Source organism: Cyrtonyx montezumae, unplaced genomic scaffold, assembly GCF_038088225.1.
Source record: "Cyrtonyx montezumae isolate F1298 unplaced genomic scaffold, pur_monq_1.0 scaffold_17, whole genome shotgun sequence".
Taxonomy (NCBI): domain Eukaryota; kingdom Metazoa; phylum Chordata; class Aves; order Galliformes; family Odontophoridae; genus Cyrtonyx; species Cyrtonyx montezumae.
In genome coordinates this window covers 24,266,314-24,280,767 of record NW_027071903.1, presented here as the reverse complement: position 1 = coordinate 24,280,767, position 14,454 = coordinate 24,266,314, and the positions used below count along the sequence as shown (strand labels likewise).

The following is a 14,454-nucleotide window of genomic DNA, read 5'->3' as shown; positions in this document are numbered from 1 at the left end:
AGAGATTCATATCCAGATGATATGATGAGTTCTGAAATAGTTTTAGAGTGATAGTGTCACAGATTGATACCATTGGCTGAGAACACTGAAACACTAAACAAGATTTTGTAACAGCTTGTGCTATCACTGTGTGAGGCACTACATAAAGAGAATTAAAATGATTAATTAAATTGAAATTCGAATTAATGCTTCCTAAAATAGAATAAAATGTTAGAATTACTGTTGTTGTTTTGTTGTTTTGTTTTTTTTTTTTTTTTAAGGAGCAATTTTGCTGGTGTTCAGAGAAAATCATATGGCTCAATGTTATCTTAAAGAGGAAAATTTTATGATTAAGTTGGGACATGGATGTTTCTTCATGGATGTTTATAGATATTTCATTGCTTAACTGAAGTATGTTTTAATGCATATTCAAACTTAGATCACCTGTAGTCAATATATTTTTCTACATTTCTTAATCATTATTGTATTTCAACACTTGTATTCTTGTATCTTGCAACATTTGGATTTTCTCTTTTCCACCTGATTCAGCAATTCTATCATTTATGAAATGTTTTCTTAGGTACTTGAATTACAGAGCCCTCCTCGAGCCAGCACTGTAGTGAAAGACTGTGTGAAAGCCTGCCTGGACTCAACATACAAATATATTTTTGATAATTGCTATGATCTTTACTCCCAGTTAATAGACCAGGTAAGGCTTCATGCTTTTGCTCAGACATTTCAGTTAGTATACAATAAGTAAACACAAAGAATCTCAGCGTTTCTTCATATGAAAGCACTTGAGCTATCTTCATTTTATTTGTATGGAGTATAATAAATAAATGCACAGACAAATGTGAACTCTTAAATGGATAACATGATGAGTTTCTAGATGAAAATATCAGCCCATAAATTAGTCTTCACATTGAACATAGCCATAAAATTGTCCAGTGATTTAAGGGAATATGAAATTTAATTGCTTACTGTTCATTTATGATTAGTAATTGGAAAATAATTTTTAAAAATTCAATATTACACTTCAGTGGTTGCAGGAAAGAAGTATTATACTCTGCTGGGAATGATATACTGTCTTTCCAGGTAAGTATTTTATCACCTGTGATGCATACTTGGATTCATGCTTTAGAAGCAGAGGATAATTATGTAACATTTCTAAATAACAGTCCATCAGGGTGAACTCTCAATGCAAAGTAATTGCAGAATTTGTCATGTTCAAATGCCATGCAAAAGCCTTCAAAATGCTTTTTTTAACATTGACAGAGTTTATTCTATAAATAATGCTAAAATACAGAAATTTTCAGAATTAAGCTACTGTCTAAAAGGAGCGTCGCTGCCTTATCACATTACCTCCTGTTCACTAGCTTTGCCTTCTGGGTGATACTCTGGAAAAATGGTATTTTGGTGACTGCTGTCTTGGAAATGATGAGTTATGTTGTTAGGCAAATACACATTTACTGTGTAGTGTATCATAAATAAAAACATTTATACATGATATGAGACATGAAATTTAATTTGAAAGCACTTTTCCCCTGAATTAAAAATACAAATTCTATTTTTCTCAAATGAGAACCTTTTTTTCTAACGTTGGATTCCACACATGACAGAGCTTACCTCTTGCTTTTAAACTTTCAATGTAGGAAAATCCCACCAACACCTGTAGGCAGAACTCTTCTGGAAAATGAATTGAATTTCTTCAGCTGTAGTAGTGACTGTCTAATGAACACAAAATTTAGTAACCTTAAGCCTTTTTGACACTGCAGAAGCATCAAATCACACTGAGTAAGAGATCTCTGAATGATGATTTGTCATAGGTTTGTATTGATTTTTGCTGCTGGGTAACAGGAAACTCTTAAATTATTTGAATTTCTAATAAAGTGCCTGAAATTTATCTTGCTGCAACTACCTTGATACTACTGGAAACAGATGCATATTTTATATGCTGAATATTGGGATGTACAAACGATACGTGTTACCTTTGTAACAGAGTACAAATGACTGCACAGGTGATTTGTCTTTTTTCATATTTTTAGGTTTTTTTCTGGTTTTTTATTTTTTTTTTAATTTCTTTTTTTCATATTATGGTTAATGAATTAATGCAGAAGCAAGTTTTCCACAGAACTGCTTTGGGGATTTTTGTTTGTTTGTCTGTACAGAGATAAATTACATTTATTCTGTGTTCTGGAGAAGAAAAGTTAATTAAAGTTAGGAGGACAAAGAGGATTGTATAAAGAAAGTCTGAAGGGAAAAGGGGGGCAGTGATATTCTGGTACATCTGAAACTCAATTGAATTTAGCTACAGGTTTTCATTAGCTACAGCACGTGTTTTTTTTTTGTTTGTTTGTTTTTGTTTTTTTGTTTTTTGCTTTATCTACAAAAAGATGGGTTGTGTAAAGCTTCCCACTTTCCTACATACGTTTCTGTTGGGTGAATATCTCATCTCCATGAGATGCCATTTTTTCTTATGTTCCACTTTCATCATACAGAACTGTTTAAAAATTGTTGTCCCATATCTTTTAAAGGATGTCTGTTCTTTGTATCTGTGATAGCCTTGAAAGAGAGTATATTTACTCAAGAGCACTAACCTGTTAAATATGAGCACAGGGTGGAGATTTTGTTTCCCATTTTACTTGAATGGCTGTAGGTAGCACAACACTCATTTCTGCAGGCAGCTTTTACCCCTTAAATATTAAAGAAGCACATTTTGAGTGTTCATGTATGCAATTTATTCTCTAATAGAATACACTGCAAGCTGAAGACCACTATGAATCAGTAGGAGCAGCAACTTCAAGCATCACCTCTTTCTGCCTTAGCAAAAGCACTGTCTTTTTTTTGCTAAAATTTACTTTGTCGCTATTTGATTTTATTTGTTAAGCATAGTATGAGCTATAGCTAGACTGGATATTGATAAGTTTGCAGAGCTTATCAGCAAACACTAGTCATTTTAGTAAAAAGGTAAAAGTGGAATGTAATGTAGTCATATTTCTGCACAGCACGGCAAAGCTCACAACAGTAGATAGTCTAAAATGCAAGGATATTATAGTCTGTCTGTTTGCTATGTAAAACAGGTTTAAATTGACATCCTCTCCAGATTAGTTTTTTCGAACAGAAGGATGAATTAGGCATTTTTAACATTAGTCATGCCTTACGTAATTATTTTGAAGTCCTGTACTTACTGTGATAGAATAGTATGAAGTCCTAATAATAATTAAAAAAAAAAATGAAAATATTCTCTGAGCCACAAACAGTGATTTAAATGCAGCTCCCCCATAGTTACATACCTTTTCTGTTCCCTTTCAGAAAGTATCCCAGCAGGTGAGTCTGTATGTGAAACTTTATGAAGGCAAGTGTCTACAAACTATAAACTTATGATAACTAGAAATATGGGAAATTTTAGTGAAAATAAGAATTAAGAAAATATGAATAGAAATAGACTATATACAAAATAACTCATCAGTAATCAAACAACAATCACATGCAATCTTAACTGATTGGAAAAGTTTGTTTCATGACAGGTACGTAACTGAGGGAATTAATTAACTTTAATAATGAAATTAATAAGATAATTCAAATTACTGCCTAAATTCTGCATCAACTCCTGAGTGGTACCTTTCATTGTCCTCTTACTATTTGCCACCAATACATCCACACACAGAACAGCTAAATACAGTTAGTTGGAATCCAGAGCTCTGATGGACTTCTGATGAATCAAGGCATGTTGCAGACAGATTTGTGGCACTGCAAATATTATGAAGCAGAAAATAATAATAGGTATTTTTATTAGCTTTATTTCAAAAACCCTTAGCCCAGTTAACACAGATTTCATCCTTGAGCCTTCACTACCCATTCTCTTATTTCTGCTTTCCTCCCTGCCCAATGGAAGCATCCTCCAAAAGGAAGCTGAGTTCACTGCAGCAAGGTGGGAAGCAGAGGAGGGTCATGTTTTAGCTGCACAGCTGAGATTTGAGCTGTGAGGAGTGAGAGCTGAAACTGATGAACCCCAAAGCAACAAGACATGGTTTGTATGTAGGCCACCACCTGCTCTCACTCAGGGGAAAGACTGACAGCTGCTGTCTTGCTGAGGCCCATGGCAGGCTCGGAGCTCTACCATGCTTCGTTCCTTGCCTGATTCATCTTGTGGACAATGCTATTGTTACTGAAACAGTAGTATTTCCATCTGACCAGAAGTGATAGGTTCCTGCACATTATACGTACTGTATGCATTTAACTCATGTGAATTACTTTCTGCTTTTGCCTTTCTCTACAACCTAAAATTCTCAAAGGCACCTTCCACAGTACTACTGGAAAATGTGCTTAGTATCTGACCAGGTGTAATTCTCTGATTATGGGGTGAAAATAAAACAATGAAAGATGTAAAAGAGGATGTTTAAGCTGTAGATTGGAGAGTTTTCACTGCAAGAAGAATGAGCAGAAAATTACTGCTTATGCTCAGCAATACTTGCTTCCTCTTTTTATTACCTTCATGTCAGACAGCCAGCTACTGTTAGAAAGCAAATATCTTGCAGCTAAGTATCACTCTCTGGGAGTAACAGTATTTCCTGGAGTAAAGCATTTTAAAAGCTAATAGTATGCAAAAATGTCATCCTACATTTTCATAGCAAGATACAAAAACAGCTGATTACAAAATAAAATAAATTAACAATAACAAACTAATACTAGAGAAAGTAAAACATGACATCTTGAGTCTTCCTAATACTTATTACTGTCTTCAGTGCTTGGGACAAAACATTCTGATGGGGAACTAGCTAACTCCTTATGCAGCAGATGTAGTATCTTTAATTCACACTGATCTCAGGGAAGAGCTTGATGTCTTACACTGAAAAAAATAATGCCATGAAAAAACAGTTTGGGAAGAATACGTCTAAATTTCTGATTCAATTTATAAATATGTTACTGTTTCTGTTCTAAGAAAACAAAAAAAAAATCTGGATATTGCTTATGCTCTTAATAAATAATGTTCCTTCAGTAATCCTTTTCATGGAATTTTCTCCACTGAGTGAACCTACCCTATGTAAAAGTATGAAACAGGAAATAAAGCTGTGCAGTTGTGAAAACTAGTTTCCCTTCTGAATGTTAATTTTCAGGCATGTAATTTCTGTGTAATAATACTGTGAGGGATTTTATTCTGTTAATATACTGCTTTGACACACTGTTAAAGGTACTAAGTTTTCTTCAGATGTGGCAAACTGGGCATTCAGAGACTTGAATCGTATCATTGTTTTTGTGCAGTGTTAGTAACACTCTGAAAAATGAAAGATCTTTGATAAAATCCTTTAGAATAACAGAAGGACACCCATTGCAGATGTTGTGTATTGAGTGTGCAGAGCAAAGAAAAAGAAGCACAGTGTGACCTTCTGTTTTAACATGTTTCTTTCCTGCCATTCTTTGAGAAACATCACTTAACAGTGCTGCAGTGTTTATGTATCTCAACCTTAGTTATACAGTTTCACTTCAGATGAGTAAGAAATTTAAATACAGTCGCTTAAATTGCCCTGGTACAGATGTTTTGTTCAGCAGATAGTTAATGATGGAAGAAGTTAGAAGTCCTGTGTTCTTCAGACCAGCTCTTATAAATTTGTCTCAGATATTTCTGAGAAATATTTTAATCCTGCTTCATACTGCGAGAGATCACATTCCCAGCCCTCAGTTTGTTTTCCAGACTGCAATATTCATTAGCTTGTCATGGGGTTTTCTTTTTTTTTTTCTTTTTTTTTTTTGTTAAGCTCATCAAAAAGATTTGAAGATCCTTGTTTGATTGTTTGTTTGAATGCTTTTGTTGAAACGAATACAAAAAACTCAAGCAACTGATTTTACTACATCTTTGATTTTATTACTTCACATCATTTAGAAGTTTGTGAACTCAGGTGAATAGGAAATCAGTAATATAAGGAATAATGAGAAAAATATGATTTAGTATGAGTAAACAATCTGATTCATTCCATCTTTCTCATTTTGATGACACTAATGATAATAGATGAATGTATTCTACAAATAACAAGAAATCTGTATCTCCTGTTTTATATCTTGCATTTAAAAAAGCCACAGATTCAGCAGTTTCTGTGTCTATAGAACTGCAGTGAGTAATATGTCTGCTTGAAGGTATTCGATTTATAAGGCATTTGCAGTTCCTAGTTTTCAGAAAATACTTTATCGAGAGCATGATATATATATATATATATATGTGTGTGTGTGTGTGTCCTATGTAACACAATATATGTATTACAAAATACATGAAGAAATGTCTTCTGTGCTCTCAGATGTATTCCTGAAATCACCAAAACTGAGTTAAGATACTCCACCACAGGCAAGACCACAGAAGTTCTAAAAAAAGAAAAAAATCTTCTAAGTCCGTTTCTCTGAAACTGACCAAAATTTTAAACCAAACATCTTAGTAAGCTTGATACAATGTGATTTTGTTTTACATTAATCCTATGATACTCTTTTAGATTTTCTTTTCCATCAGATATGAGATCACAGCTGAAGCCAGTTGCCACCCTTAGCTCTGGCTGCTTTTAGGATTTTCTCCCATTTCTTATCTTCTGAATAAGTTGTCAAGTTTCTAATTAGTGTTTTTATACTGTTTTAGAAATTTATTTAGAACTGTCCAATCTAATTCATAAAGAAAACATTCCTTGTTTTAATAAAAAGACAATTTAAGAATGCATCATAAAATTTTGAGCCTTAAAAGCAGATTTATGACCACCTGAGAAACTTCATTGAGCATAGGTTCTCCATAAGTGAGGGGTGCTTGTTATCATACCATAGCATGTCATCTTCCTAAGGACAAGTGGAACATGCAGCAATTCTGCTAACTTTGATTCATATCAGCATTTCCTGAAAGCTTCCATAATTGCCTGGCTTAAGAGCAATCCTTGATTTTGGATTGTTTAGTGAATTATATATGTACCAAAAAATGGGAAAGAAACTTCAGAAATTTATTCTTTAAAACAGTAATGAATCATGAACAGTAGCTGTTAACTGATGACTTGACTTCTTTATGTACTTGAAAATTTGTTTCTCTCAACCTTTTCAAATGTATTTTAAAAAATCTCACTGTGACTATTTCCCCCTGTTACAGTAAGCAGGAATCATTGGCTTATGTATCTTTTCACCATTCTTGTGCATTTGTGTGTACATTGAGGGAAAAAAAAAATTACACTTAGGGGTAATTTTGCATAGATCATCTTCACCTTTAAAGAACTTCTGTACTAAGTTTTTGTGGAAAGCAATTCTTGTGTTACTCAGACTTTGTGCAGTAAAGTTTTTTTTCTATCTATATGGAAGAATAGAATTTCACATTCTGTGATTCATTTTCACAGTCATAAAGAGTAGTTCCTGCTACTTGCCATTGTAGATGTTTTTTCTGAGAAATACAGCTGTTGGATAATTTGTTGGACTAATTGTGATCCAGCTTTGTCTTATACAAGTGCCATTCAGTTAGTTTGCCTGAAACGCACATTAGCTTCTGAGAAATACAGATAAATACTATTAGAAAAGCATGTTTCTTATAGAAATGAAGTCTTAAATACTAGGGAAAGACCTGGTGAGTGACACTAGTGCTCTAATTTTCATCTCTGTTTTGAAAAGCATGTATGTTTGTAGAGGTGATTGTAAGTTATAGTTGATGGTAGTCACACCACGCACTGTAACTGCTTCTGACCCTTACCTTTATTTCAGTTGTGTTAGACACAGTAGTATTTGTAGATCAGCTAAGTTTGCAACAGGGTTATCTGAGATTCTCCAGAGACTGTAAAAACAATTCCAGTTATGTATTGCTGAAATTCCCTTTTAGCCACTCTAGATATTGTTAACAGACAAAAGTTAATTGAGGTTAAGATAACCTTTAATTAATTCACTATTACACTAACAGAGGCCCAACCAAATTGAAATGGGATCCGCTGAGGTTGTCGTATTTGGACTACAAATGAGAAATACAGAGAATGCATTTTTAAACAAAGTTAATGTAAGCTTTAATGAGGTGAAAAAGTAATAAATTCTCAACCAAAGTTGAATGGTTGAGTATTAGTGCATACTTATAAGAATATTATAAGGTGCAAAAGGCAGGCTTTCAGTCAAAAAATTATGAAACACTGCAGTACTTACCATATTTCTATTAATTACTGGAGAGTCATTTTGATAATCCGACATACCAGTGTTTCATGTCATTCTTGATCACTGCAGAAATATAATGCATCTCCTCAAGCTCTCTGTCTTGGATGCAAGCCTAGTTGTGGACCCTTTCATTTACAAAAAGCAAAAAAATTCCACTTCTCCAAAAGGAAAAAGTAATAAAAAATGTGACTGAGTTTGCTCACAGCTATAAATCCCTGGAGAGATAACATCCCTCTTGAATATGCCCTAGTATGTCTATGTCTCCAGGGATTATTTTTTAGTTCTGACTCTACACTGATTTCCTTTGCTGCACTTAAATGCACGTGTTGTGGCTCTTATCTATCAGTCAAACCCTGTAAAACGTTGTGCAAAATACTTCAGGCAATTGCCTTTGTTATTTTTGTTAGTGCAAAATAAAATTTAACTGCTTCTTTATTTAGAGTGAAGAGCATAGATGGTATTAGACCCAACAATTTCAGCATAGCTAATCCACAGCAAAACAAGAAATGTTCCTTATTAATTCATTCAGTGTTTATTGTGTAGGGTGTAAAAGTTCCACTTCAGCAGAACGTTTTACCTACACTGTATTTCAGCATAACAAAGACTTGACGAATGTGTTTAATGCAAGTGTGGATATGCACAAAAAATAGAATCTGTTCTTGACTGACCTGGGTGTCTTTGTGGTCTGCAGACGTGTAGTTTTAGACATATGTCTTTGGCCAAGTACAGACACAGTGTACTGAAATCTGGATAGACTTAAGATAGTGTTTATCCAATATTTGTTTGTTTGTTTATTAAGATTTCTGCTATGTCTAAGTAATACGCTGTAGGTGGAAATTACTAGTTTAGTTTCTCTAATTTTTCTGATATACACTATATTAAAATCTTGTTTTAGCAGGGTAAGAAACAAGAAGTTCCTAAAGAAGAACAGGGGCCAACAACAAAGAATTTAGATTTCTGGGCACAGCTTATTACTCTGATGGTCACTATCATAGACGAAGATAAAACAGCATATACACCTGTCTTGAACCAGTAAGTAGCTACTTTCCCCATAAAAACTAGAGACCATAAATAATTAAGATGAGAGCAAATTTGATTTTGTAATTTGATTTTGAAACTCTTTTAAAAAATAAAGGCTACAGAATGGATAGTTTGATAAAGATACAGCACTCTAGTCACTGCAAAGAAAATTTTCTGTTTTAGGAACACTAGAGGTACATGGTATGTGCACCATCCCCAAAATTTAAAAAGTATTATGGAAGATAACTAAATGGATAGACAGAAAGCAAAGTTCAGTGAAACAGTGTGAGTATATTTATGTTATCAGATGTCTTGGTTCATAAGCTCTTTAAGTACAGCTGTGACTTCTCTTAGGCATTGTAACAGAGATTTAACGATGTATTTGGGGAAGAAAAATGTACTGAACTTAACAAAGGGACAGCCACCAGACTTATGGTTGGTCAGAGAGAAAGCTTTACTTAACTGACTTGAAAGTTTCAGAAATGCAGAGCAGTATCTTCAGATTGTCATAGGTTGAAATGAACTCAAGATATTACATGTGAGCAAGGAACAATCAGTAACAAAAGCAAGTTGAATAACTTATCACTGATATATTTGTAAAGAAGAACAAGACAATCCATCAACATGAGAGAGGAAGAGTTTTGAAAATGAAATCTATGGAGAATGCTAAGGAACATGCCTCACATATCAAGACTGACAAAATGAAATGGTGTTAATTGAAATGTGTCATGATGAAGGCCAGGAGAAGAGGTTTAGCTCCCTGGAGATACTTTCCTGAGTCTATAAACTGTAACAACTTCTGTGATGATTTATACAATAGTTAACGCAGAATCTTATAACTGTGTTACAGCTAAGCCATTAATAGAGATGTCTGCAGGGGCAGGATGAACTTAATAGAATGGGCTGAAATAGGGAGCAAGAGCAATTCTGCTTTTTTCAGACAGTGTTTGACAAATACTGACACTGTACAGGTAGACATGCTTGCCTGTAAACCCAGAGAGTTCAGACCTACTCTCCAGTATAATTACCAAAGAAACCTCTGGGTCATAACCACAAACTGGAAAATATTTGCCTTCTGATTCCAGTAATTTTTTCAAATAAATGAAAAATTGTCTCAGCCCTGGAGAATAAGCAGCTCTTAGTGCAATCATTTCCTTCACTGATCTTATTAAGGAGCAGCTTTCTATCCTGAAGAAGAAGCAAAGTATGTTTCCTCCTTACTCTATTTGTACAGTTTAGTGCAAAATTCCTGCTGTCCACTTGTTTCTCACAAAGAAATGTATCTCACACATTAAGACCAGATTAGCTAGACAGATTGTATGAACGGTCTGTTCTGTCCATTAAGTTCTTGAGATATCCAAGGCTGCAACTGTGACAGCACAAAATATGAAGAAGCATCTTTAATTGCCATGATAGTAATTTCTTAACTTACAGTTGGACTAGAGAACTGTAGTACTGTTTAAAAACATGATTTTGTTTTAATTTGTTTTGCTTGTTTTCTTGCAGCAGGATTCAATTTCATTCCACTGATCTGTACTTTTGCATATAGTTCCTTATTAGAACTACCCTGTGTTACAAGTTTTCATTAAATCGTTTTATAATGAAAATCAATGATGGAAACAAATTCTTAGGAGGTTAGCTTTTGTACGCAATTTAGCATTTCTGAAAATGCACAGAGATGATTATGCAACCTAAGGGCTAATTTATTACCCATGAAAACCAAATAACATTGTCTGGTTGATCTATGACATAGGGATTAGAGTCTGTCATGTGGGTTTGGAAGTTGATTTTGACAGCAATGTTTTAGATAAACTGAGATTTTATAGTATTGCTTGAAAAATGACAGAGAAATTGGGAAAATTAGAGCCCATGAGACAGAAATAATTGTAGCAAGAAAAACAAAGTGACAACCAGGAGGGTGTTCTGGGAGTCCTTTCGCTTCCCTGAGAAATGTAGAGATTACTAGTCTTTGTAAAAGCCATAATGTAGATATGTAGAGCTTTGCATGGGATATTTCTCTGACATTTTGCTGCTTAGGGATTAAATTCAGAAATTGTTTAGAAAAAAAATACTTCTCCATAGACAGTGATAAAATACAAGTAGTACAAAATTCATTATGTGCACAGGTGCTCTAGAATTCAACCTTTAATCAACTGCTACTGTTACCATTTATCTTCAACATAAGGATTTTTTTTACAGTTCTTTTGTATGTTAAGCCTTGTTAGCTTAACAGATTTGCAGCACTGAAACAATGATATTTGCATAATGCCAATGACAGCTGCATAATGCCCATCAGCCTCTGATTGTTTAAAGTATGGAAACAAGCACAAGGTTTGGAAAGGAAGTTCAGAGAGAACTTGGAATTAATTGTTCATATAGCACAGCAATTTATTCTTATTCCGTGGTTTAAATTTTTAAATTCTTTGCTCATATCAAGTGGTGTAACAAACTGAAGGCAAAGGCCACACAGCTCTGCATGTTTCTGCATGAATTTGGTCTCTGCACCATAGCAGTACTGACAACTGTTTTCTCACTGGGGTTCTATGCAGTACTTGTAGCTCTTTAGCTGGGTGCCCTACTTAGGTCTGCTTCTGTTCCCTGACAATTGTTTAGAACAGACAGTACAGTGAGTGCGTGTTCAGGGAGTTGGTTGGTGGAAAATAATTACTTTGTGGAAATATTTGCCTTTCTGTTGTGCAGCTGTAAGAATAATTTCTAGCAACTGACTAACTGGTGTAATGTGATTGATTGTAGGTTCCCTCAGGAGCTGAACATGGGAAAAATTAGTGCCGAAATCATGTGGACTCTGTTTGCCCAGGACATGAAGTATGCTCTGGAAGGTAATTATTAAAAACTATGAATTACACTAAAGAGTTCACCCATACTGATCTCTGTTGTGAATCACACCTGTCACAGCATTTCTACAGGTGGAGAGTTTTCTGATACACTTGAGATGATTCATATTGGAGTAAAAATGCATTGTAAACAAAGAAATGTACTGGGACTATACAAAGTTTTCTTGTGGAACAAGGCAAAAGGATTGTAAGTTGAAATGCAAATTCTAGTTATCCAAAGGTAACAAAGTCTTCAACGTCCAAAGAATCAAAAATATGCCATTATAGGCATTGCCAGTTTTCTTGGTAGCCAAAAATCACCAGCTTGGCCCTGAGAAACATTTGCACTGTGAAGTAAAAGCATATACAGATAACAAAACCTTCTTCACATACTGAAGGCAGGTTTTCTGTTTCCAACAGAATCTGATGCAGTTCCTTCCTTCTTTAGAATAGTAAATCACAGGTGAAATATTTTTTCTTCTATAATAGTTAAAATCCAGATAAATTGCAGACGCACTCGTATGATTATTTCAGAAATACCAAACAAAAGTTATCACATCAAGCATTAAATATACTGAAGAGATGGAATTAAGGGAATGAGTTTAATGAATAATAGAAATATTGCCAGAACATATGCATATAATCATCTTCTAGATAATTATCAAAGCCATCACTTGAACATAAATTTTTCAAACTGTAATGTATTTCTCCAGAACAACAACAAAAAGCATTCAATTAATTTCACAAATTTTTAAATATGGGAAAAATGCAAGTAGCTGTAGCTCCCATCTGATACAAACAGTACAGCTAAAGTAAAGTGGAAGCTAAGCGGATCAAAACTGGATTTAATTGGAAAATTAGGTTTTTTCAATATAAGATATGTTATGAAATGTATTTCATTGGTCTTACAGTGTTCACAGATATCCTTCTTTGTCTTTACTTGCACTCTAGCAAAAGTAGCCAATTAGAATAAGCCAAATACTGTGACTTTTAGGAAAGTAAACTCATACACTGCCTAAGTCAAGCCTCCTGCTGACTACAGGTCATATCCTCCAGGGTGAAAGTATGAGGTCAGGCATTAAGGAAAAAACAGTGTTTGAAGATTAATTTCTGTAGTATTTTCTCCAGAATGTGATAATGGGATATTCTGATAGAACTTTCTGTCATGATGAAGAGAGAAAAGACAAATGACTAAAGCATTTATTAACAGAAGAATTGATTTCTTCATCTACTGCTGTGTTGCTTTGTTATTTGAATTCTGGAACTTGCACAGCAACCACAACAACAACAAACTTAAAGATAAGAAGGAAGTTATTACAGCAGCAATTATAATGTGTATAATAACAGAAGATATAAGGAACCAAATCTAGAATGTGGGTAAAAGAAGATTTGAAAACTAATACTCAAAGGCCACGTTCTATACTCGTGTTAGAGAATCAAAAGGACTAGACTGAGAAGGCTAGTGTCAGACAGAGATAATCCTTTGAGAGTTATCAGTGAAGCTGAAAGCTGCCAAGAGCTGAGAAGCAGGAAGACCAACTGAAAGCCATGACTTTGGGTTAGAACACATTCCTGGAAACATCAATGGTAGCCAACAGGCTGTAAATCAGGAGTAGGTATCCACAGAACAGAGTGTACAGCAATTGAATTTTCTGATCATAACAAGCATGAAGATTCATAAGAATTTCTAATAGCTGTTATGTTGTCAGGCTCCAATAACTTTGAATGTATAGTTATACTTTGTGCACCAACAGCCATAAACACCTCTCATTCTTGTAGTGTTATAGTCATTCAACTATAAACATTCTGTACAAGAAGACAGTTCACCCAAGGCCACTCTACTTGCCAGGTAGAGTATCTCTGATCCCACAAAAGAAGCTTTAGATCATGTAATGGTTTGTATTCTGGTTGTAAAGAATAGAACAAGAAGCTCTTGAGGAATAAATGAAGTGTGGAAGGTTTGACTCGGTCAGGACTTGAAAACAAATATTAATGTATTTAAACATGATTAATAGAATAATGTATATCCTGATTGCTCAGTAAGCAGTACGGAGGATTAATTGGAAGGCACATGACTTTTTAATCTATTCCAAGCCAGACCCAGTGTTTGGCCTTGCTCCTATGGTGCTATGGATAGATACACTCCGAGGGGAGAAAATGCCATTTTTCAAATTAAAAATTCCACATCACTCCCAGAATCAATAGTGAAACAGTTTCTGCATAAAAGAAGTGTAGGGAACTGAAATTATAAATTATGATAAATGTATATGATTTCCATCCTGCAATGGAATCGTGATAAATATATTCACAAAATATAGATCAACATTCTGCTTCTCGTTTCATCTTTACTGTTCTTTAAATCACTATTTCTCCAGATCCTCTATAAGCTGAATTTGATTCTGTAATTGTTAATAGCAGTAAGACCTTCCAGTTTCAGTTCTGAGGAGTAAGCCATTAAATATGGTCACACTCAATC

The 14,454-nt window shown here is 34.4% G+C and overlaps 1 protein-coding gene across 1 annotated transcript in view; it reads left to right on the top strand.

Moving 5' to 3' along the window:
- UNC13C (unc-13 homolog C) overlaps positions 1–14,454 on the top strand; it is a 121,338-nt gene that overhangs the window by 63,851 nt on the left and 43,033 nt on the right. Inside the window, exons 15-17 of the mRNA XM_065733860.1 lie at positions 560–688; positions 9,023–9,156; positions 11,899–11,984. Coding sequence (XP_065589932.1) covers positions 560–688; positions 9,023–9,156; positions 11,899–11,984 — 349 coding nt within the window. The remainder of the gene's footprint in view (positions 1–559; positions 689–9,022; positions 9,157–11,898; positions 11,985–14,454) is intronic.